The 24,170-nt window shown below is 41.9% G+C and overlaps 1 protein-coding gene and 2 non-coding genes across 3 annotated transcripts; 1 reads left to right on the plus strand and 2 right to left on the minus strand.

Annotated features, from left to right (window-relative positions):
* Positions 1–1,042: 1,042 nt before the first annotated feature.
* Positions 1,043–1,161, minus strand: LOC146642723 (5S ribosomal RNA). Its single transcript, XR_014909876.1, has one exon. It is a non-coding gene; the product is annotated as a 5S ribosomal RNA (ribosomal RNA).
* A 1,271-nt stretch (positions 1,162–2,432) lies between these two features.
* Positions 2,433–2,551, plus strand: LOC146642724 (5S ribosomal RNA). The gene has a single exon (XR_014909840.1). It is a non-coding gene; the product is annotated as a 5S ribosomal RNA (ribosomal RNA).
* Positions 2,552–4,629: 2,078 nt separating this feature from the next.
* LOC146642725 (uncharacterized) lies at positions 4,630–23,363 on the minus strand. Its single transcript, XM_085399314.1, has 3 exons — positions 20,824–23,363; positions 12,309–12,379; positions 4,630–6,987 (listed from the first exon to the last, which is right to left on the minus strand). The coding sequence occupies exons 1-3, from the start codon at positions 23,093–23,095 to the stop codon at positions 4,630–4,632; spliced, it is 4,701 nt and encodes a 1,566-aa protein (XP_085255440.1). The 5' UTR covers positions 23,096–23,363.
* Positions 23,364–24,170: the final 807 nt, after the last annotated feature.

Genomic DNA, 24,170 nt, shown 5'->3' on the forward strand with positions numbered 1-24,170 from the left:
TCCATAAGTGTGGCTCAGTTTGAATACAATTTGGTGCCATTTACAATTAAGAAATACAGACAGTTTCTCTCTTTACTCTTAAAGTTAACAAATATGTTTTTTATATTTATCAACATAAAAAATAAACATTTAGTCTGATTTGATGTTACAATTAAAAAAGTGTTTTTGTTTTTATCTGAAGAGTTTGTAAATATCTGGTTTCAACTGTATATTTGATGATGTTGGTGTTTGGTTTGATTGTCAGCACAAAGAGGGAGAGAGAGAGGACAGAACAGAGATGAACAAGAGCAGGTGAGACACACATGTTAGTCAAATGGTTGTTTACCAAAAGTATCAGCGTATCATAGGTCCTCATGTATCTCGTACCTAGTGTTTCTTTTTAGGTTTGTTATTTTTCAAATTCTATATTTATTAAGTTTTGCAGGCTTGTTTGTACAACAAGGTTAAATAATTATCTAAACTTTTCTGAATCTAAATAGTGGACTTTGGTAGAATTAAAAAATAAGTGTAGTGCAGGTCTATGATGATTTTTAGTGCTACTATCATCTAGCTCTGATTCTGGTTCTGTCTTGGTTAAATCCTAAGTAGTCCTGCTTCTGAACTGTTGTAGTCCTGTTTTAATTCCGGATCAGTTCTGGGTCTGGTTGAATTGGGGTTTAGTCCTCGTGTCTTGATACAGCCCCGACTTTGTTCTGCCTTGCTGCTTAATTAAAAAACTACTTTAAGGTGTCCTGCACATGTGATATATTTTTCCCTATATGAATATGAACTCAAAACAGAGCCAATTAATCTTTCAGTCATTTCTTCCCCCCCACCCCCCAAGTCCCAGATGCATACTACCCTTTAGGGCTAAGCCCCGGGTGTATCAAATGTCTGCCTCTGCTCTGCTCTACAACAGAATCACAAAGGTGTCTCCAATAAGCTGCAGAGATGATTGTTGTTTTAATTTTTTAACGGTACACAAGCAAAAAATTAGAAGAGAGGTCATGAAGTTTCTTACTAAACAGTAGCGCCCTCTGCAGTTTGTGTGTGGAAGTGCAAAAACTTACAGCACCTGGTATTCCCAGGCGGTCTCCCACCCAAGTACTGACCAGGCCCGACCCTGCTTAGCTTCCGAGATCAGACGAGATCGGGCGCGTTCAGGGTGGTGTGGCCGTAAGCGAAAGGTCAGCTCAGAAACGGCGTTTTTATACATGCTGTAATGACACATACACGCTTACGTTTTTGTTTTCTATATTTAAGTTAAAATGTCCAAACGACAAAAATGTTGGACTTCCAAATCGACCCAACACACCGTGTGCTCTCTGTCACTTTAACACTGCTGTAATCAACGAACATGTCTTCTTATCGTGATGTTACTGCGGGAAAAGCATTTTTGAAGCTCAATTTGAAGCTGCAGTTACAGTTTTTTCTGAATGCTTAAACACTAACTGTGATTCCTGTAGCACAATCTCTAAAACTATTCAGACTTATAGCAAAACCACTCACTGAGTTTGCAAAACTAAAAGCACAAAAACTGCTTTGCACTCAGTTTGCAATTTTGTAACACACACTTTGCAAAACTGTAGGCACAATTCACTGCACAACACTCAATTACCAAATTTCCAACACACTCCTAGCAAAAGTATACACATGTATGGCTATCATTAACACTAACTTGCCAACTGTCTGGCACACTTTCACATGTGAAAACTTTTTTAGATAATTCGTTCACTTTGCAATCAGCCTAAGCACTATAATACAGGTAAGCTGTGTGTGCGGAGTACAATGGAGGGAGCAGAAAGAGTGAGAAGTAGAGGAGGCCGAGGAAGAGGACGTGGAGGTGAAGAAGTAGAATGAAGAGGACGACAAGGACAAGGAGGAGCAAGAGGAAGATGAGGAGGGGGGAGAGGAAGATGAGGAGGGGGGAGAGGAAAATGAGGAGGGGGGAGAGGAAGGGTAGGAAGAGTAAGAAATAGAATTACTGATGACATCAGAGCTACAATAGTGGACCATGTAATCAACCGTGGAGTGACCCTGAGGGTAGCTGGCCAACGGGTCCAGCCTAACTCGAGCCGCTACACTGTAGCAAGTACCATAAGGACAACAAATGAGAATCGGTTAGTTGTGTGCTTAGTAGATGATGGCTTGTGTGTACTGTTTGATACGGAAACACCACTTTTACGAAGGTGTGAAGAGTTAGTCTAGCTGTGTTTGCTTTTGCAAGAGAACTACAATGTTTTGATGATTGGGTGACAGGTTTTCTTATTTGTGTGAAGAGTTTTGCAAAATTAGCCAATAGTTACAAAAAATGTGCTTAAGCAATCAGAAAAAACTGTAATAACGAAGGTTTGCATGTTGTCGCTGTAACATATGAAGTTTAGCACAATAATATAGATCAAACTGTGAGACATTTGCCACCAATAAAAGGTCTTTTTCACAGCTTTGCTTTCGCTTACGGCCATACCACCCTGAACACGCCCGATCTCGTCTGATCTCGGAAGCTAAGCAGGGTCGGGCCTGGTCAGTACTTGGATGGGAGACCACCTGGGAATACCAGGTGCTGTAAGCTTTTGCACTTCCACACACAAACTGCAGAGGGCGCTTCTGCTCCTGCTTGTGCTAAGAGGCATGAGAAGTTAACATTTATGGGTGATAAAATCCTTTTTCTATATTTTTAACATGAGAATATCAGTTTTCCATCTTGTGTTCCAGAGTAATCGGACAAAAGACAAACGTAGAACAAGGAAAAAAGAGGCCAAGTGTCTCACCTATAAAACAAAATAGAATAGAATAGAATAGAATTCAACTTTATTGTCATTGCACATGCACAGGTACAGGGCAACGAAATGCAGTTTGCATCCATCCAGAAGTTCTTTAGTGATATAGATATATTACAATATATATTAGCAATAATATAGATATGTGAGTATATTACAGAAATGGGTCTATTATGGTATGTTATAATGTACACGGTATGAAGTATGTTGTGAATATTCTATAACTATAAGTATGTACAGGCTGTAGTGAGTACAAGCTATGTACAGGATATGAACAGGATATAAATATGAAAAACTATACAGAATATGAAATAAATAACTTTACAGAATCTGGGATATACAGCTATACAGAAATGGGAACTATGCAAGTTGTAAACAGTTGTAGGATTAAAGATTATCGAATGTACAGAATGATTATTTACACAGAGCTATACAGTAGCTGAAAATGACTGTTTTCTGAATAGTCTCACACAGATAAACATTTGCAGGGAATACCTTTTCCTTCAAAACAAACGTCACAGACTGTGTTTTTCTTTACTGATTGTATTTGAGTAGAAACTCAGATTAAAATGGCATGAGTGCTCATAAAACGATTTAACTGTAAAAGTAGGTGTAGTGGATCACTTTGCATAGATGTAGATAAAAGTGCAGTAAGCAAAGACTACAGTGGTCATTGAGCAGCTGTTCCTATAATGTGAATCTGGGATAAAGGCAGAGATTCTTTGTTTGCCTTTGTTTCCTGGTTCTTTCTTTCTTATCCAAATGGAAAAAGAGAGCATAAAAGTACTGTTTACAAGCAGCTTATCTACCTCATTGTGCCCACTATCATAAAATCTTGGTTGACTGAGCACTGAGCCATCTACCACTCGAAATTGAACCTGTGTGGGACAACAACAAAGTCCAGTATACTAAGTTTCAGTAATGTGCAGTTTTTTCTGTGGAAGATGTAAATCTAAATAGATGTCCTATTGTATGCATAATATAGCACTGAAATGTATAAAACAATTTCTAAAGACAAATTTCAATTTATTTTAGATTTTCTCAAATCCAAACAGCGCTAAAAGCATACACACAGTCAAATATTTTTCATACGAGGTGCTGAAGGTTCTGCAATGTTCTGTCAGTGCGCCCCAGGGCAGCTGTGGCTACAATGTAGCTGCCATCACCAGTGTGTGAATGTGTGTGTGAATGTGTGAATGACTGAATGTAGTGTAAAGCTCTTTGGGGTCCTTGGGGACTAAGTAAAGCGCTGTACAAATACAGGCCATTTACTGTGCATGTGTTTATGCTCAAGTGTATGAATAAATTAGTCAGTTTGAAACAGTTGCCATTTAAACAGTAGAAGAGTGGCACTATATTTATATATTTATAAAGAATTTCAAAGAACAATTAATTGATGGTCAAAGCAGGTTTATTTAATTAATATCCAGATTTCCAATTAGTTCCGAATTGATTCAGCAGCAAATCACATCACCAGTCACTTCAAGGCTGTATGTATTATTGTAAGGTAGACCCTACAATAATACATACAGAGAACCCAACAATCATATGACCCCCTATGAGCAAGCACTTTGGCGACAGTGGGAAGGAAAAACTCCCTTTTTACAGGAAGAAACCTCCGGCAGAACCAGGCTCAGGTCGGGGCGGCCATCTGCTGCGACCGGTTGGGGTGAGAGAAGGAAGACGTTTGTTGTAGGTCTGATTGAAGGACTGATGTGATGGTAAGTTGTCTGCTGCTCCGCTTTGAATATTGAGAGATTAGTTGATGGATTTCAAGCCAAATTGTGCCCAAGTTTAAGACCACATTCATTGCTTTTTTTTGTTGATGTTATTGTTTTGGGCTTTTTTTCCACAAGAATTTCTAGCTCCCCTAGAATTCTGGCCACCCAAACGATGATTGCTGCTGAGAGAACACAAGGTTTTGTCCCCCTGTACTATTCATGTCAGTGCAGGGGGTTCTCCTTGAGAGGCCAGGGTGGAAAAAGGGATGCTTCAGAACCTCTGAGGGTGTTATGCGCTGATTTGCATCCAAGGCCAACATTTCTTTGATTAGCCTTACAAATAATGTTTGGCCATTTTCCGGTCCTCGCCTAACCTTTAGCAGTTGTTCGAGGTCATCGAGACGCTTAAGTTTTATATATCGAGTTTCTTTAGATCGATAATGTGTCTCGTATTGAAATTGTTCTTGGGTCTTAAATGTCCAGCGCTGTTTGTTGTAGTTATCCTCGATGAAGTAGCAGTCAGTGTACAAGCCAGACTCTAGAAGATGATCTGGTAGCTGACCCTGGGTTTCAATTATGAATTTTAAAACATCATAATCGTCTTCCCCAGGATAGAGAGGCACCCCTGTAGCAAGCTCCACAGCTACCAGCCCCAGAGACCACATGTCGATTGCTTCGTCGTATGGAATGCCAAGCATAACCTCAGGTGCACAATAACCAGTTGTCCCCACACAGTCACCAGGAATCACTGCAGAAGCAGGACATGCGAGGCCAAAGTCTATGAGTTTGACTTTGACGGGAGACTCACTGCGGTTCACAACCATGATGTTTCCAGGTTTGAGGTCAGCATGCACTATTCCCACAGAACCCAGGTGGAACAGAGCATTTGCGAGCTGATGCAAAATTGGCCTGAGTTCTCTCATTGGGAGACCTCGGTTATTCCGGTCCCCAATGTAGTCCCACAGGCTTTGGTCGAGGAGTTCGAAATTCAAGCAAATGCGCTGTCCATCGAGGAAATAGCCGTTCCATTCCACAATGTTGCACCTGTCTGGATCCAAGCGTCGTAGCTGCTCCAGGATGAAAATTTCCAGTTTTGCCTGGAGCAGAATTTCAGGGTCGCTCTTGTTGACTTTAACAGCAACGGTTTTGTTGTTTTTTGTATCGCGACATCTGGTTACTAAACCAAAGCCTCCTTCTCCAAGGAAAGCCTCTACCACGTGGTGATCTCCTAAAATGGTCCCTTCCGTTATTTGAAGATCATCTTCAGAGGCAGATGGGTTGGCTGAGGTGTTGATGTCTCCTTTTTGAGGAAATTCAACTGAGTTTTGGAAACTGCAGCTGAATTTTTGCGATCCATGACTTTTCCAGCTTGAAGGCTGCTGAGAGAGCACAAGGAGTTCTCCCCCTGTACTATTCATGTCAGTGCAGGGGGTTGTCCTTGAGAGGCCAGGGTGGAAAAAGGGATGCTTCAGAACCTCCGAGGGTGTTATGCGCTGATTTGCATCCAAGGCCAACATTTCTTTGATTAGCCTTACAAATAATGTTTGGCCATTTTCCGGTCCTCGCCTAACCTTCAGCAGTTGTTCGAGGTCATCGAGACACTTAAGTTTTATCGATCGAGTTTCTTTGGATCGATAATCTGTCTCGTATTGAAATTGTTCTGGGGTCTTAAATGTCCAGCGCTGTTCCTTGTGGTTATCCTCGATGAAATAGCTGTCAGTGTACAAGCCAGACTCTAGGAGATGATCTGGTAGCTGACCCTGGGTTTCAATTATGAATTTCAAAACGTCATAATCGTCTTCCCCAGGATAGAGAGGCACCCCTGTAGCAAGCTCCACAGCTACCAGCCCCAGAGACCACATGTCAATTGCTTCATCATATGGAGTGCCAAGCATAATCTCAGGTGCACAATAACCAATTGTCCCCACACAGTCACCAGGAATCACTGCAGAGGTGTTACATGCGATGCCAAAGTCTATAAGTTTGACTTTGACTTGAGACTCACTGCGGTTCACAACCATGATGTTGACAGGTTTGAGGTCAGCATGCACTATTCCCACAGAACCCAGGTGGAATAGAGCATTTGCAAGCTGATGCAAAATTGGCCTGATTTCTCTCATTGGGAGACCTCGGTTATTCCGGTCCCCTATGTAGTCTGACAGGCTTTGGTCGAGGAGTTCGAAATTCAGGCAAATGCGCTCTCCATCGAGGAAATAGCCGTTCCATTCGACGATGTTGCACCTGTCTGGATCCAAGCGTCGTAGCTGCTCCAGGATGAAAATTTCCAGTTTTGCCTGGAGCAGAATTTCAGGGTCGCTCTTGTTGACTTTAACAGCAACAGTTTTGTTGTTTTTTGTATCGCGACATCTGGTTACAACACCAAAGCTTCCTTCTCCAAGGAAAGCCTCCACCATGTGGTGATCTCCCAAAATGGTCCCTTTAGATATTCCAAGCTCATCTGAGCCGAAGGCTGGGTTGGCTGACATGGTGTAATGTGTCTGTTTGCGCTGTGAATTGGTGAGAAACAAAACTGAACTTGTTTTGGTTTCTCTCGTAAATTGCTCTCAAAGCTTCTCAAAAGGGTTTTAGTTGCTGCAGGTCAACGTCCGTTAAGCATAAAGTAACAGGTGAGCGCTCCTATTTATAGGTTTTGGAATCAAAGCAAAGTTATGACATCAGAAAGGATCAAAGCAAAGTTATCACGTCACAAGCGATCGAAGCTATTCTAATATGTGCGCATGCGCACATATGAGAAGCGATCGAAGGGGTTCTAATATGTGCGCATGCGCACATATTAGAAGCGATGGAAGGGATTCTACTATGTGCGCATGCGCATACACGTGCTTGTTTGTGTAATATTGTTCACACTAAACTTGACCCTAATCAATTTAATATCAGTCAATCAAAGAAAATGTTAGTTTTGGAAAATTTTAAAATGACATAACTGACAGTTAAAACATTTTTTGTTCATGTATTTGTATTTGTATTGTCTTCGGGGTTTTTTTTGCATACCATGTCAAGCTTTTCTGTATATAGTCATGTCGTAGATTTCGGAGCAAACAAGAAATTGAATTGGATTTTAATATTGCAGTGCTTGGATTTCGGATTTGGTGCTTAAAACTTCTTGAAACTGTAACCGTATTTCATTCACCACAAAGAACTATCTGATTGAATAGTTTTCTTATCAGATAGAGAAATAAAACGAGTCGCAAAGTCTAAAAGCAACATTTGTCTGCCTGGGCTGTACCTCTGCACGTTAGTCTGTTTCAATGTGTGACCCCCCACCCCCTCCCTGATCAGTCGGGGGTGAGTGCGCTAATGTGCCTGGAGGCCGTTTTAATGAGTGTTTGCTGGAAAACGAAAAATACAAGAAGGATTTGTACGTTTTCACAACGGGGGAGTTGCGTAAGTACTAGTAAATAATTTTCTCGAGTGTGTACGTTACACATGTTATTTGTTTAAAATTGGTATTATTATTTTGCTAGCTAGCAAACTCGCGGGATAAAGGATTGAAGTGCACTCAGTGCGATACAATACGGTGGCGCTATTCTAACAGTTAGTTATTGCAGGGTAACTTGTAGAATATGCTGTGAATTGAACCAAGATTACACAGCAGTAGCAGTAATACGAGTTACTTCCCTCAAGTGAAAGCGTTAAACGTTAGCCCGATGCTTAACTAGCCAACGTCAGGCTTTCTGATTGAAGGCTAAAAGCGACGTTGTCACCAAGTAAACAGAATATTGATGATATTTTTGTGTATTGCTGCAGCCTTTTCAAGTATTAACCTGGTGTCTTTGGGAACAGCTTAGGGGGAAATGACGGTAATATGACTGAACCATATGGGAAGAAAGAATAGGCACTTTTTTGTGCTAGCGAAGTTTCCTCGCTTTCATTCAAAATCTGTTTATCATTAAACAATTGAAACATAATGGCTTCGAGCTGACATTGAGGCCTGTGGGGCACTATCAGCCACTGAGACAGTAGACAAGTGACTATTTCACACTTTAAGGCTGCCTGTTTATTTAAGGGAGATGAACAGTACATTCTAACTGTACATAATAATATCAATGATGATAGATTAAATAAATGGGTTTTTGAAAGACGCTTGTGCATTTTTAAAGTCTAAAGTGTTGAATTGATCTGAGTATGTCATGTGTTCAAAGCCTCTCCCAGTCAGTGCTGTTCTCTATGCCTGTCTTACTCTACATGATGTTATTAGCACAAACACTTTAAAGGTGATAATTAGGTCTACAACAATAACACAGACTGCAATGTAGTTAAGCGTCTTACAGTTAGTTTTGAATGAATGAACTTAAAAAACAACACAAGCAAAGATCTGTCTCCTCCTGTTTTTTGTGTCACATAAGAAAGAAGCATCAATATCTGATGAGAAGACTTATTAATTTGGCCTTTCACGTGGTCTTACTCAGGTGATGCGAAGTGAAATATGCATCCTTTTTATGGTAATGTGCTGGAAAATGTTGAAAATGGACATTAAACGTGCTTACAAAGTGCTTGAATTTGACCCTGAAAGGTGTATGAAGCCAGAAAAAGTCACACTTGGAGTAAAAACCTCTCATAGCAAGTTAATCATATTCAATTGATTTGATGCTTTCAGCACAAAATTTAGCCACACAGTCAGGACAGCGTCTGATTTACCTTCATCGGTAAACGTGTTTATGCAGTACATAGTAACAGTGTGGCTGAGTCCTCTGGTTCAAATCAGTTCCAGTACATTTGGAGATGTAAGTCTTAACCTTTCACATGCATCGGGAAGGAAAAAACATTTAATCTGCACAGTACTGCCGAAGTGCAGCGATACATTGTGAAGTGCACATTTGCATTTGTCATACAGTACCGATCAAAAGTCTTGAACCACCCCCTTATTTTTTCGTGTTTTGCCAGGTCAGTCTGTGTTAACGGTGTTATTAACTGCATTCTTCAACTAAAGAAGTGAGAACAAATGATGTGGGGTTTTGTTTTTTTGCAATAGGCTGCAAGTAAATGTGTACAGATACAATTTAAAATTGGTTCTTTGTTAAGTTTTGTGGTCCTTTCCGTGACTTAGGTGTCTGTTTATGTTTGAATGTTTCAGAGATTAGTGTGAAGGGTCTTAACAGACAAAAAGTGGTCAAATACAAGCCCTGGATTAAAAATCAGAAACACTTTAAAAAGCCTGGAGAGCTATTCCTTAATACCACTTTAAAGATTACAGGGAAGTCCGGATCCCTGGAAGCAAATGAGGGATGGCTCAAGACTTTTGCACAGTGCTGTACATGTCATGTTCCCTGTTTTATAGCTCAGCTCAAACTGACACGTTCTCACTAACTGCTTCTCATTTTCTCCACAGTAAACTTTGACCACTTCCAGATACTGCGGGCCATCGGGAAAGGAAGCTTTGGAAAGGTAATGCAGCCTCCATTTTTCACGCCACTTGTATATTGTTTGCCCTTAATTACCCACCACGGTCGTCATCTCTAAAGAATCAGTGCAAGCGAAGCGAAATGTGCTGGGATTACACTTTAGTTCTCGTGTGCTGCTGTTATTTAATAACAGTTATAAATGCAGCTGATGTAATTATTTCTATAAAGTTAGTTAGAGGAGAGCCGATTTCTATTTCATCTCACTCAATCTAGGTGGGAATTTTGACCCCACGTCTCAATTTAATTACACAGCAGCAAAATTCTGCGGCTCTATTTGTCATCGCGCTCAACGGTTGGGCTGAAGGCAGGAGGAGAACTTAGTGTGTGTGTGATACACAATTGGGGCTGCAGAGATTGGAATAGTTTACCTTCATTTTAAATATCACTGCCCTGTGCACATTGTTGGCTTTAAAATTCAAACTTAAAGAGTTTGTAAGTAAACTGGCTGAGATGAGACAGACGATGCACCGGGTCCTCGTCTGAGTGCTGGCTTTCAGTTGTGCTGTTTCTCTTGCCCAGCCATGCACACACAGACACTGTGCTACACTTACACAGTGAGACAGATGCTCACAGAGACGTCCAGATACATTTTGTCCTTGCTGGAGGTCATCTTGTGTTTTTTGGCCCACTGTGGCCTCACACCGAGCTCCTGCTGTTTTTTGAACACTTTAACAGCACCAGTCTTTAGCTTCCTGTTGAACACACTTAAGTGGGGGAGGTGTTATTATTAGTGGTAAATGATTTGTGTATTTGTTGGATGCACCTCAGAGCAACAGGAAACATGACACGACACGCTCCAGTAACCTGCAGTCTTTACAGTGAGGACACACAAACATTAACCCTCTGCTCCTTACAGAAACTCTCTAAATCCTGTAAGTTTCTTGACTGCCACTTGGAAAGTTGAAACTTCAGCTCCCTCCACAGATTTTCTACAGTACTGATGTCTGGAGACTGACTAGACCACTCCATGATCTTATAGCACTTCTCCATTAGTACATACTCAGATCAGCTTGCTGTGACTCATTTTCCATTACAATCAAGTACCACCTAATGTGCGTGGGGTCATTACAGCAAAGCGGCCCGATGTCCATGTTGTCATTTATGAGCAACACGAATGCCACAACAAAGGAAGACGTCGCAGCGATGATGTATCTGTGGCTTTTTGTCACACTTGGAAACCACGGTGTTGTGCAGCTATTTGCCTTGTTGCAGGGTTTTAAAAAAACTGCAGTTTTGATTTTAGTGAAAGACACCGTCTCATGACTCATTGAGTGCCGCGACTGACAATCCAATCCGTGGCCTGCAGTCTGACGATGTCACATTTCCTGACTGCTTGGAACCCCGACTAAGTCGTCCTGTAGCCCACATCATAATGTTTCCATCTCTCTGCTTGACTGCGGGGATGCTATTTTTTGCATCACACTCCTATTTCAAAAGGTCAGTTAAAGCCACATAATTGGAATTTCGTTTCATCTCCCCACAGCACTTTCTCCAAAGTCTTCCCTGAATCATTTAGATGTTCACTGGCACTTGAGATGGGCCTATACATGTTTCTCCTTGAACAGGTAGCTACCCTATGTTAGCCTAGCTTTCTATCACTGATGCTCTGTGTGTATGCTGCTGCCTCTCGTCTCGTGTTACTTAAAAAATTAACCCCACAGCTTCAATAACCGTATCTAAAAATCTCTCATTGAAAGTTACGGTTGAAGGTTTGGAAACATTTTGGGGTAGCCAGTGTTAAATAGAGACAGGGCCACATTCTTTATCTAGTCATTGTAATGAAAGAAGCACATTAAAAACTATATGAGAGTTTGCTTTTAACAAGCATGTAAGGACTCTACTTAAAAACTGAAAGTAGCATTTTGTGGATGTTTTCCCTGCTGCCCGATCCCATCAGTCTCTTAAAGCATCATTTTTTATGCGCCCTGGTGTGACAGAGGTTTCATGGCGCTACAGGTTACCTGAGCACATCAGGTATATTACGGTTGAAAACAAGTGCCCGGCCTTCCAGTGGGTGGTCGACCCCTCGTGCACAGCTCAGGAGTCTAAACGACCCAGCAGTTATGGACATGTGTGTTTTTGGTGTGCTGTCCCTCCTTCTCCCTGCTTGCAGGTATATCTGTGTGTGTGTGTGTGTGTGTGTGTGTGTGTGTGTGTGTGTGTGTGTGTGTGTGGATGCCGGCGTTTCTGAGAGCACCTGTTTACAGGCACCTTCAGGCCTGGTGGGTGTGGCCCTGCCAGGTGGTTGGCCACACCTGAAGACCATCACACAGCTGATCAAGCCTTGTCGGAGGAGCTACTTAAGAATGCGGCGGCGCTCTCTCTGACGCTGGATCATTGCGTGACTTCACGTTAGTCTCTCGGCCAGTCAGTACGGATAGTCTGCCGCATTGTATGTGTCTTACGGCTGCCTGTTTGTTATCTCCCCAGGAGAAGCGTGGAGACGAGAGGGCAGCGAGCACGGGGTGCTCAGACACTGAGGAGCGGAGACAAGGAACACTAGCACTGGGAAGAGGACATTTCACGGGAGTCGGGAACGCACTGCGGATTTATTGTTATTTTCCATTCACTGTAAATAAACGCACTGCTTGCATTCAGAGCTCCGTGCCTGGCTCCTCCTTCCTCACATCCCCACGGTTGACGCTGGCCAACTGTGACAAATACCTTTTCTTAGATTCATTATTAGTTCAACATTGACAAATAGTAGTTGACTAATATCAGGAGCCAAAAAGAAAACAAAAAACAAACTAAATAAATATTTCAGACGCTGAAAATAAATTATTACGGTCGTTTAAATTTGCTGTCAGCAAGTTAGGTCTAATACATGTAGTCAATCTAATGAATCAATATTACATGTAAAAAGTACAGAACTGAAAATGAAACTAAAATATAACGGTAAATGAACTGGTTCTTGTATAAAACCTTTCTACTCTCTACAACTTGCCTCATTCATGCACTCACTTTTTTCTATGCTTTTTCTCTGTAAGTGCTTTCTATCTAACATTAATACGCATTCATCCTCCCGATGGATGCATCGGAGAGCAACTTGGGGTTAGCATCTTGCCCAAGGATATTTGGCATGCAGGCTGGAGCAGGCGGGGATTGAACCAGCAACTTTCTGATTAGTAGGTTTCCTGCTCTACCTGAGCTACAGACACCCCAATTTGTGGTGCTCTGGAAACAACACGTTCTCATCCCAGCAGGTAACGATGCTATGTGACAAATCATCGGTATGTGTAAATGTGTTTTTTGTTCTAATCATGAATCGCTTTGTAAAACAAGACCTGATAGGGTTAAAGTTATGGTTAGAGTTAATGTTAGGGATAGGGCTGGAATGGACGGCTGGAGCCTCTCCTCCAAGTGTGTGTTACTGCCGCGATCAGCATTCTGTTGTATGCTTTTCTCTGTAAGCGCTTCGAGCCTGTACTTTTTTGCTTTAGCTGAGTAATGAAGTTGAATCAGTACTTTAACTTTCACTGGAACAATAGTATTTTTACTTCTACTTAAGAATGTCTGATCTTTTGCCAACTCTGGCTGTCTCTCAGTCTTGGAATACCCACTTGTTGTCCAGCGGTGTCCTGGGAATATGGGAACTAGACAGACTGGGGAAACAATGGGAGGAGACACAAAGATGGAATCACTTTTACCATCTTTTATGTATTTGCTGGTCGTCTTATTTCTTCTATTTTGCAAGCACAGTGTTGCAATCATTGTCTTTGTGGTACAATGACACAGGTAGAATGCAGGTGTTTTCATGTAACACGATGCCAGAAAGATGAGTAATGTGTTTTGAAGAGAAGATAAAACATCATGTTTGAACAAAGATAAGCAGCAGACACGTCTGTGTGTGAGTTATTCAGGTTCAGTAAGAAGGTAATATGTCTGCAGAATTTGTCATTCTTATGAAGATATTGCTTGTACAATAAATAAAATCCCTTTAACTTCTTCTGGAGAGTGTCTTTATATATTTAGTCATTTTGGGGCGATCCTTTATTTAGTACTAACTCTAGTCGGGGATATATATCAGAGTTTACTTTCAGATATGAGCATTGTGTTTTCTGTGGATGAATGAATGAATTATTTATTTATGTATTTTTTGAAAGACTGGCTCATGTAAAATCTCTGAAAGTATGACACAGCTCTCCTGTTACGCTTTATGGACACCTGAGCTTCACCATGAGGGCCTGTCTTTATTCACTGAAATCCACTTTTATAATGAATTCACAGTAATCACTGACACCTTCAGAGCATTACATTCATTAAAGACGTCTTCTACACCTACTCTTCCAGACGACCGACACATACTTCAACCACTGCAGGTTAACCAGCCACTCATCAGTAAAGCAAAAACTAAATGTAAATGTCCTCATGTGGAAAAGACTGAAACACAACTCCCATATATCACTAATGTAACAGATCCATTTAGGGAGAGTGAGAACACTAGGCTGGATGTGTTTTAATGCAGGAACATTCATCATGTCTTGAGTTCAACAAATCATTTACATTGAATATGTGAGCTGGATGGTTACACGATACAATGTGATTGTCAACAATAACTGCAATGAACGCTGGTTTGAGGGCGGAGTCAAGGAGGCCATTTACGTGAAAAGGGAAAGACCCTCTCTGAATCAAGGAGGGGGCCTAAGGGTACATCTGTCACCATCTTACAATACGAAGCTGTAAAAAAGTAATTATAAAAAAGCATTTTTGTAGCTGAATGTTACTGGATAGCTGTTTCATCTGTAACACATCAAAATAACCTGCTAAGGTTTAATAGGCTATAAGGAACACACTCACTTCCTGAGCCCTGGGCAATAAGAGACGTTTTGTGTTTTATAATTTATTGATATGTTTGATCCTTTCTGACCTGCGTTAATGAAGCAGTCATTAGAGCACCATGTCCGCTATAATAGTTCTGTAGTTTGATGCTTGAGTCGTTGCAGACTTGTTGAAACTCCCTCACCCGTCAAAGCAGCGTCTTTGTTATTGGAGTCCAGCAGATGGCAGTGTTTCACTGTCTGACGGCTGTCTGAAGCTTCAGCTGGATTATCCGTTTGCTATGTTTGCCATGTTACAGTGGGGAGGAAAAACTCCTTTTTAACAGGAATATCTAGACATGAGTGATTACTGCAGTGGGGCACTATCTGTGCTATCTATAAGAAATGTTAGCAACAATAAAACTCTGAGGATCAGGGCTCCATTTCACTCCAGTGTTCAGTGGCATTTTAAAAGAGTGAATACCGACGCTGAATGTCTTTGTAAAGCAAAAGCACTTTGTTAGCCTTTACAGAGCAAAGCTATGGATCAATGTGCAGTGAAGAAAAATCGAGGTGGCCAGTCTGTCCTTTCCTAACCAATCACAGAGCTCCTTACATTGTTGCGCTGGAGAATAACTAAATATAATATAAAGATGATATTGAAAATAATCTTTTGTAGAGTCACTACTTAGTGGGCAGAGGACAGTTATCACTTTGCTGGATGCTTTAAAGTCGCATGTTCTGTATTTGCAGATTAACAGGATATTAACAGATTAACAGCTTTCATTAGACTTCATATGATAATCAGATAAGATAGAACTTTATTAATCCCTTGGGTGGGTTCCTCTGGGAAATTCGGTTTCCAAAAGCACAGCACCGACAGAAGTTACAGTTACAGAATGAATGTTATATATATACATACATACACACACATATATAAATACAGAGACAAATATAAATATAAATAAAATATACGAAGGGGATAAATAGAATAAATAGGAATAAAAAATAAAAATACAAGTGAATTGCACATTTCAAGTATTGAGGTCTATTTGCACCATTGACTATTAACAAAAGTATTGCACAAAGGTATTGCACAGTGAGGTGAAGAGGCACTACAGCTTAGTTGTTCCCCCCTCCTTTGTCCTCCTGTCTCCCCTCCCTCTCCCCTCCAGAGAGGAGTTAAACAGTTTGATGGCGTGTGGGACAAAGGAGTTTTTAAGTCTGTTAGTTCTTGTCTTGGGGAGAAGCAACCTGTCACTGAACAGACTCTTCTGGTTGTTAATGGCCGTGTGCAGAGCAGCATTGTTCATAATGTCCAGCAGTTTTTTTAGTGTCCTTTTCTCTGCCACTGTCACCAGAGTGTCCAGCTTCATGCCGACCACAGAGCTAGCCCTCCTGATCAGTTTCTCCAGCCTGGATGAGTCCTTCTTTGCTGTGCTGCTCCCCCAGCACACCACAGCATAGAAAAGTACTCCAGCAACCACTGACTGGTAAAACATCCTCAGGAGCTTCCTGCAGATGTTAAAAGACCTCAGCCTCCTGAGGAAGTACAGTCGGCTTTGGGCTTTTTTATACAGGTGCTCTGTGTTGCATGACCAGTCCAGTTTATTGTCCACCCACAGCCCGAGGTACTTGTACTTGTTGACCACCTCCTCCCCCTCTATCTGAACCGGCAGTGGACCTTCTCTGGACCTCCCGAAGTCCACAACCAGTTCCTTGGTCTTTGAGGTGTTGAGTTGCAGGTGGTTTGTGCAACTCAACACCTCAACAGTGAAGTGTTTCTCTTTCAGTGTTTATTCTTGGACATGGATATGCATATACATGGATTTTATTAAAATATGAAATTATTGTGTAAATAACGCTACATGTTAGATCAAAAGTTAGTAGAATTACAAAGGGTTTGTAGATTGTAAATGCAAAATGAGTTTGATTAGCCTGTAGAAACACAAAAGAGAGTAACAGGAAGTGTGTGTGTGACAGGACCTTTGCATGCCTATAGAAGGAGTGAGCACCCAGAGAGAAAAACAGAAGAGACAGACTCTAGCCAGATGAAGCAATGGAGGCTTTAAGAAAAGACATGAAAATGATATTAATGGTATGGTTTAGTGTGTTAATATAGGCCACAAATAGATAAAGGTGGACTTTCCTCAACCTAGAATTTTGAGCATAGCAGCAAAACCATAGATTTAACATAATTGGGAAAAAACAAGCCAAAGTTTGGCTTAAAATTTTACAGCTTGACCTCCCACTTGTCCCGATCCTGAGAAGAAGCTCAAAGGACAGTCAATCTCCTGATGAAGACCAACAGAGCATCGTGAACCTGAAGAATTAACAGCAGGCTGGTAAGAACAGTGTGACATAACTGTTTAAAGGCATTGAATGTGATATTTTGCCTGGCTGGGACTTAATCTACAAGGAAAATACTGAAAGGAAACGGAGAAGAAACAGATTGTGTTTGCTGGAGATTTAAGACAACAAAGGACACTTTGAGAAGGGTACAGGGGCCAGTGGGAAGGTGAAGCCCAGAGGAGTATAATTGGGTTGAAATTGAAGCCTGAAAAAGGCCCAACAGAGACTGTACTTCCTGAGAATTCTCAGGAGGAATAACATCACACAGAGACTGCTGGTGTCCTTCTACAGAGCCACCATTGAGAGTGTTCTAACTTACTGCATATGTATTTGGTACACTAGCTGCACAGGGGCTCAGAGGAAAGCACTCCAAGGGATCATTAACACCGCCCAAAAGATCACTGGCTGCCCTCTCCCCACACTGGACGTTCTACACAACGCCCACTGTTTTAAAAAGGCCCAAAACATCATAAAAGACACCTCACATCCTGGCCACTCCCTGTTCGAACTGTTGCCCTCAGGCAGACGGTACAGGGCAATCAGAGCAAGGACTAATAGACTCAAACACAGTTGTTATCCAACTGCAATAACACATCTGAATACTACAAAAAAAATGTCCATCACGCCACTCTTGTGTTAATCTATGCACGGTCTGAAGCATGTGTGTGGGAATGTATGTGAATGTTTTACTGTTACATCTTATTAGTATTTTAAGTATTCTATCTATTTTATTTATTGAATTTTATTGTTTTATTTATATTTTGATATTGCTAGGGATGATGCAATGATCGGGGACCATTCTTCATTTCGTTGTTCTCGTGACAATGACAATAAAGTTTCTGATTCTGATTCTGAACTCATGATGGTGTTTAGAGATGTCCACCAGAGCACAACAAAGAGTCTCTTGCAGATTAAACCCAGGCGATAAGGTCCATACCAAGTACTCCTAATGACGCCAACAGTTTGCAAAATCGCTGAGAGGCCCTTTTGGATCCACCAGAGCCATTGCAAAAAAGTGGAAGTGAGTGACAGCATAACCTAAAAGACACCACCACCCCGACTCTTTGGTGATCTACAGGTGAAGGGAGGGCTGATTGGGTATATCCCGCCTTCTACTTCTCACCTGTAGTCTACTCACCAGAGAAATCGGTGTGTCTGGTCATCATGAAGATTATTCTGTTTACCACCTTGGCCCTGCTGCTTACAGCATGGACTCTGATGCACTTAATGGATCAAGAAGCCAACTTGTATAGAAGGACATGGACATATGACAATTCACACCTGGTCGAAGTGACACAGGACCACATCCATCCCTGGATGAACAACGCCTGATACAGATATATATGCTCACACATGCCTACTACAACGCAGCATGCTATATTATATGGCAAACCTATGAATATGACTCAAGTGACATGCGCAGCAAGCTTTGCCAATCTAGATTATCAATATTCAGGAATTGTCCTAAACCACAGCGACCCCCTGACTATGGGACTATCGTTTTGGGCTGTTTTTAAATGCATCGACCACCATCAACAAAGAGCAACTTCTCCTCACACTTGTCCAGCTGTCAAACTCTGAAAGAGTTACAGTTTCACCACTGAGCACTTTGAATGGTTATTCTTTTATTTAAAAGCACTTATTCTAGCTGCATCATCAATACGACAAAAACTGTGACTTCAACAAAAATGTATCTAAAAATATTTAGGGGGAAATGTTCCTACACCCCTCATGTAAACGTTACACCTCCAAAAGGGAGAAATAATCAGAATAAGGCGTAATCATTGTCTTGATAATAATGACCATGAAAATGAAACTAGGCCTACCTTTAGTTCAGCACACTCAGTGTTGCATAAAGACATGCGAACATGCCATCATCCATTCTGGAGCCTACTTTTAAAAAGAGCGAGCTGTTTATTCTGGCTGAGTAGCAAACAGAACCAACCATGAAAACCTAAACTGGGAAAACACTTGGAAACCTTGAACACTGGGAATATGGAGACACAGGGGGTAGGTGAACAGACACTCTGACAAAGGAAAACAGAGACAATATATATAAGACAAGAAGTAACACAGACACCCTTTTCGGTGACAAAAAAGAGAAAATATCCAGTGAAAGGCAGTTCTCTTGGAAAAACTGCCTTATTGATGTCAACGGTCAGAGAAAAATGTCTGATAGGAAGGCAACCGTAGCTCATACAACCATTTGTTGCAACCAAAGAATGCAGAAGAGCGTTTTGGTCAGCTAAGAACAGGAAATTGAAGCTACAGTTCTCAAAATCTGACATGAGAAGATTGGATAAATGTTGCCTGGTCTGATGAGTCTTGATTTCTGCTCTGACATGCAGATGGTCGGGTCAGAATTTGGCATAAATAGCATGAAAGGATGGATCCATGCTGCCTTATGTCAGCTGTGCAGACTAGTGGTAGTGGTGTCACTGTGGGGGGGAGGGGCGGTATTTTCTTGCTGAAACGTTACATAGTGAGTGTGTGTGTGTGTGTGTGTGTGTGTGTGTGTGTGTGTGTGTGTGTGTGTGTATGTGTGTGTGTGTGTGTGTGTGAGAGAGAGAGAGAGAGAGAGTAAGAGAGAGCTTGAGAGAAGCTGAGCTTTATTCAAAGTGATTTGAAACAAACTGCAGCAATAAGGGCAAACTAGTGCACAATTATGTTTACGTGAGCGTTATTTTGTATGCATTTGTACAGTTCCATAACTGTGAGAATACATTGATAGCATTTAACTCTAGTAACAGGCATTTGTACCAGTAAGCATGAAAAAGTAGGGAAAAGAACTAGTATGTAAGCACTGACTAGTACTGTAAAGTATATGTGTATATAGGTCAATCGTGGCTCAAGAGTTCGCAGTTCATCCTGTAATTGGAAGGTTGCCAGATTGAGCCCCGCCTCCGACAGTCTCGGTCGTTGTGTCCCGGGGCAAGACACTTCACCCGTTGCCTACTGGTGGTGGTCAGAGGGCCCGGTGGCGCCAGTGTCCGGCAGCCTCGCCTCTGTCAGTGCGCCCCAGGGCAGCTGTGGCTACAATGTAGCTGCCATCACCAGTGTGTGAATGTGTGAATGACTGAATGTAGTGTAAAGCTCTTTGGGGTCCTTGGGGACTAAGTAAAGCGCTGTACAAGTACAGGCCATTTACTGTGCATGTGTTTATGCTCAAGTGTATGAATAAATTAGTCAGTTTTAAACAGTTGCAATTTAAACAGTAGAAGAGTGGCACTATATTTATATATTTATAAAGAATTTCAAACAACAATTAATTGATGCTCAAAGCAGGTTTATTTAATTAATATCCAGATTTCCAATTAGTTCCGAATTCATTCAGCAGCAAATCACATCACCAGTCACTTCAAGGCTGTATGTATTATTGTAAGGTAGACCCTACAATAATACATACAGAGAACCCAACAATCATATGACCCCCTATGAGCAAGCACTTTGGCGACAGTGGGAAGGAAAAACTCCCTTTTTACAGGAAGAAACCTCCGGCAGAACCAGGCTCAGGTCGGGGCGGCCATCTGCTGCGACCGGTTGGGGTGAGAGACTGAAGACGTTTGTTGTAGGTCTGATTGAAGGACTGATGTGATGGTAAGTTGTCTGCTGCTCCGCTTTGAATATTGAGAGATTAGTTGATGGATTTCAAGCCAAATTGTGCCCAAGTTTAAGACCACATTCATTGGTTGTTTTTGTTGATGTTATTGTTTTGGGCTTTTTTTCCACAAGAATTTCTAGCTCCCCTAGAATTCTGGCCACCCAAACGATGATTGCTGCTGAGAGAGCACAAGGTTTTGTCCCCCTGTACTATTCATGTCAGTGCAGGGGGTTCTCCTTGAGAGGCCAGGGTCGAAAAAGGGATGCTTCAGAACCTCCGAGGGTGTTATGCGCTGATTTGCATCCAAGGCCAACATTTCTTTGATTAGCCTTACAAATAATGATTGGCCATTTTCCGGTCCTCGCCTAACCTTCAGCAGTTGTTCGAGGTCATCGAGACACTTAAGTTTTATATATCGAGTTTCCTTGGATCGATAATGTGTCTCGTATTGAAATTGTTCTGGGGTCTTAAATGTCCAGCGCTGTTTGTTGTAGTTATCCTCGATGAAGTAGCAGTCAGTGTACAAGCCAGACTCTAGGAGATGATCTGGTAGCTGACCCTGGGTTTCAATTATGAATTTTAAAACATCATAATCGTCTTCCCCAGGATAGAGAGGCACCCCTGTAGCAAGCTCCACAGCTACCAGCCCCAGAGACCACATGTCGATTGCTTTGTCGTATGGAATGCCAAGCATAACCTCAGGTGCACAATAACCAGTTGTCCCCACACAGTCACCAGGAATCACTGCAGAAGCAGGACATGCGAGGCCAAAGTCTATGAGTTTGACTGTGACGGGAGACTCAGTGCGGTTCACAACCATGATGTTTCCAGGTTTGAGGTCAGCATGCACTATTCCCACAGAACCCAGGTGGAACAGAGCATTTGCGAGCTGATGCAAAGTTGGCCTGAGTTCTCTCATTGGGAGACCTCGGTTATTCCGGTCCCCAATGTAGTCCCACAGGCTTTGGTCGAGCAATTCGAAATTCAAGCAAATGCGCTGTCCATCGAGGAAATAGCCGTTCCATTCGACAATGTTGCACCTGTCTGGATCCAAGCGTCGTAGCTGCTCCAGGATGAAAATTTCCAGTTTTGCCTGGAGCAGAATTTCAGGGTCGCTCTTGTTGACTTTAATAGCAACCGTTTTGTTGTTTTTTGTATCGCGACATCTGGTTACTAAACCAAAGCCTCCTTCTCCAAGGAAGGCCTCTACCACGTGGTGATCTCCTAAAATGGTCCCTTCCGTTATTTGAAGATCATCTTCAGAGGCAGATGGGTTGGCTGAGGTGTTGATGTCTCCTTTTTGAGGAAATTCAACTGAGTTTTGGAAACTGCAGCTGAATTTTTGTGATCCATGACTTTTCCAGCTTGAAGGCTGCTGAGAGAGCACAAGGAGTTCTCCCCCTGTACTATTCATGTCAGTGCAGGGGGTTCTCCTTGAGAGGCCAGGGTCGAAAAAGGGATGCTTCAGAACCTCCGAGGGTGTTATGCGCTGATTTGCATCCAAGGCCAACATTTCTTTGATTAGCCTTACAAATAATGTTTGGCCATTTTCCGATCCTCGCCTAACTTTCAGCAGTTGTTCGAGGTCATCGAGACACTTAAGTTTTATCGATCGAGTTTCCTTGGATCGATAATCTGTCTCGTATTGAAATTGTTCTGGGGTCTTAAATGTCCAGCGCTGTTCCTTGTGGTTATCCTCGATGAAATAGCTGTCAGTGTACAAGCCAGATTCTAGGAGATGATCTGGTAGCTGACCCTGGGTTTCAATTATGAATTTCAAAACATCATAATCGTCTTCCCCAGGATAGAGAGGCACCCCTGTAGCAAGCTCCACAGCTACCAGCCCTAGAGACCACATGTCAATTGCTTCATCATATGGAGTGCCAAGCATAATCTCAGGTGCACAATAACCAATTGTCCCCACACAGTCACCAGGAATCACTGCAGAGGTGTTACATGCGATGCCAAAGTCTATGAGTTTGACTCTGACTTGAGACTCACTGCGGTTCACAACCATGATGTTGACAGGTTTGAGGTCAGCATGCACTATTCCCACAGAACCCAGGTGGAATAGAGCATTTGCGAGCTGATGCAAAATTGGCCTGATTTCTCTCATTGGGAGACCTTGGTTATTCCGATCCCCTATGTAGTCTGACAGGCTTTGGTCGAGGAGTTCGAAATTCAGGCAAATGCGCTCTCCATCGAGGAAATAGCCGTTCCATTCCACAATGTTGCACCTGTCTGGATCCAAGCGTCGTAGCTGCTCCAGGATGAAAATTTCCAGTTTTGCCTGGAGCAGAATTTCAGGGTCGCTTTTGTTGACTTTAACAGCAACAGTTTTGTTGTTTTTTGTATCGCGACATTTCGTTACAACACCAAAGCTTCCTTCTCCAAGGAAAGCCTCCACCATGTGGTGATCTCCCAAAATGGTCCCTTTAGATATTCCAAGCTCATCTGAGCCGAAGGATGGGTTGGCTGACATGGTGTAATGTGTCTGTTTGCGCTGTGAATTGGTGAGAAACAAAACTGAACTTGTTTTGGTTTCTCTCGTAAATTGCTCTCAAATCTTCTCAAAAGGGTTTTAGTTGCTGCAGGTCAACGTCCGTTAAGCATAAAGTAACAGGTGAGCGCTCCTATTTATAGGTTTTGGAATCAAAGCAAAGTTATGACATCAGAAAGGATCAAAGCAAAGTTATCACGTCACAAGCGATCGAAGCTATTCTAATATGTGCGCATGCGCACATATGAGAAGCGATCGAAGGGGTTCTAATATGTGCGCATGCGCACATATTAGAAGCGATGGAAGGGATTCTACTATGTGCGCATGCGCATACACGTGCTTGTTTGTGTAATATTGTTCACACTAAACTTGACCCTAATCAATTTAATATCAGTCAATCAAAGAAAATGTTAGTTTTGGAAAATTTTAAAATGACATAACTGACAGTTAAAACATTTTTTGTTCATGTATTTGTATTTGTATTGTCTTCGGGGTTTTTTTTGCATACCATGTCAAGCTTTTCTGTATATAGTCATGTCGTAGATTTCGGAGCAAACAAGAAATTGAATTGGATTTTAATATTGCAGTGCTTGGATTTCGGATTTGGTGCTTAAAACTTCTTGAAACTGTAACCGTATTTCATTCACCACAAAGAACTATCTGATTGAATAGTTTTCTTATCAGATAGAGAAATAAAACGAGTCGCAAAGTCTAAAAGCAACATTTGTCTGCCTGGGCTGTACCTCTGCACGTTAGTCTGTTTCAATGTGTGACCCCCCACCCCCTCCCTGATCAGTCGGGGGTGAGTGCGCTAATGTGCCTGGAGGCCGTTTTAATGAGTGTTTGCTGGAAAACGAAAAATACAAGAAGGATTTGTACGTTTTCACAACGGGGGAGTTGCGTAAGTACTAGTAAATAATTTTCTCGAGTGTGTACGTTACACATGTTATTTGTTTAAAATTGGTATTATTATTTTGCTAGCTAGCAAACTCGCGGGATAAAGGATTGAAGTGCACTCAGTGCGATACAATACGGTGGCGCTATTCTAACAGTTAGT

This window comes from Rhamphochromis longiceps, linkage group LG23, assembly GCF_057381845.1.
Source record: "Rhamphochromis longiceps isolate RC_006_pf linkage group LG23, R_longiceps_female_GT1.1, whole genome shotgun sequence".
In the NCBI taxonomy this organism is placed as follows: domain Eukaryota; kingdom Metazoa; phylum Chordata; class Actinopteri; order Cichliformes; family Cichlidae; genus Rhamphochromis; species Rhamphochromis longiceps.

What these genes read in the sequence shown, in the direction of transcription:
- LOC146642725 (XM_085399314.1), bottom strand. Translation starts at nt 23,095, where the DNA reads ATGTCAGCCAACCCATCCTTCGGCTCAGATGAGCTTGGAATATCTAAA. An exon ending in CCCCTGCACTGACATGAATA is followed by an intron (nt 12,380 to 20,823) that starts GTACAGGGGGAC and finishes TCCGCTCCTCAG; the next exon opens with TGTCTGAGCACCCCGTGCTC. An exon ending in GAGATAACAAACAGGCAGCC is followed by an intron (nt 6,988 to 12,308) that starts GTAAGACACATA and finishes ACCAATTCACAG; the next exon opens with CGCAAACAGACACATTACAC.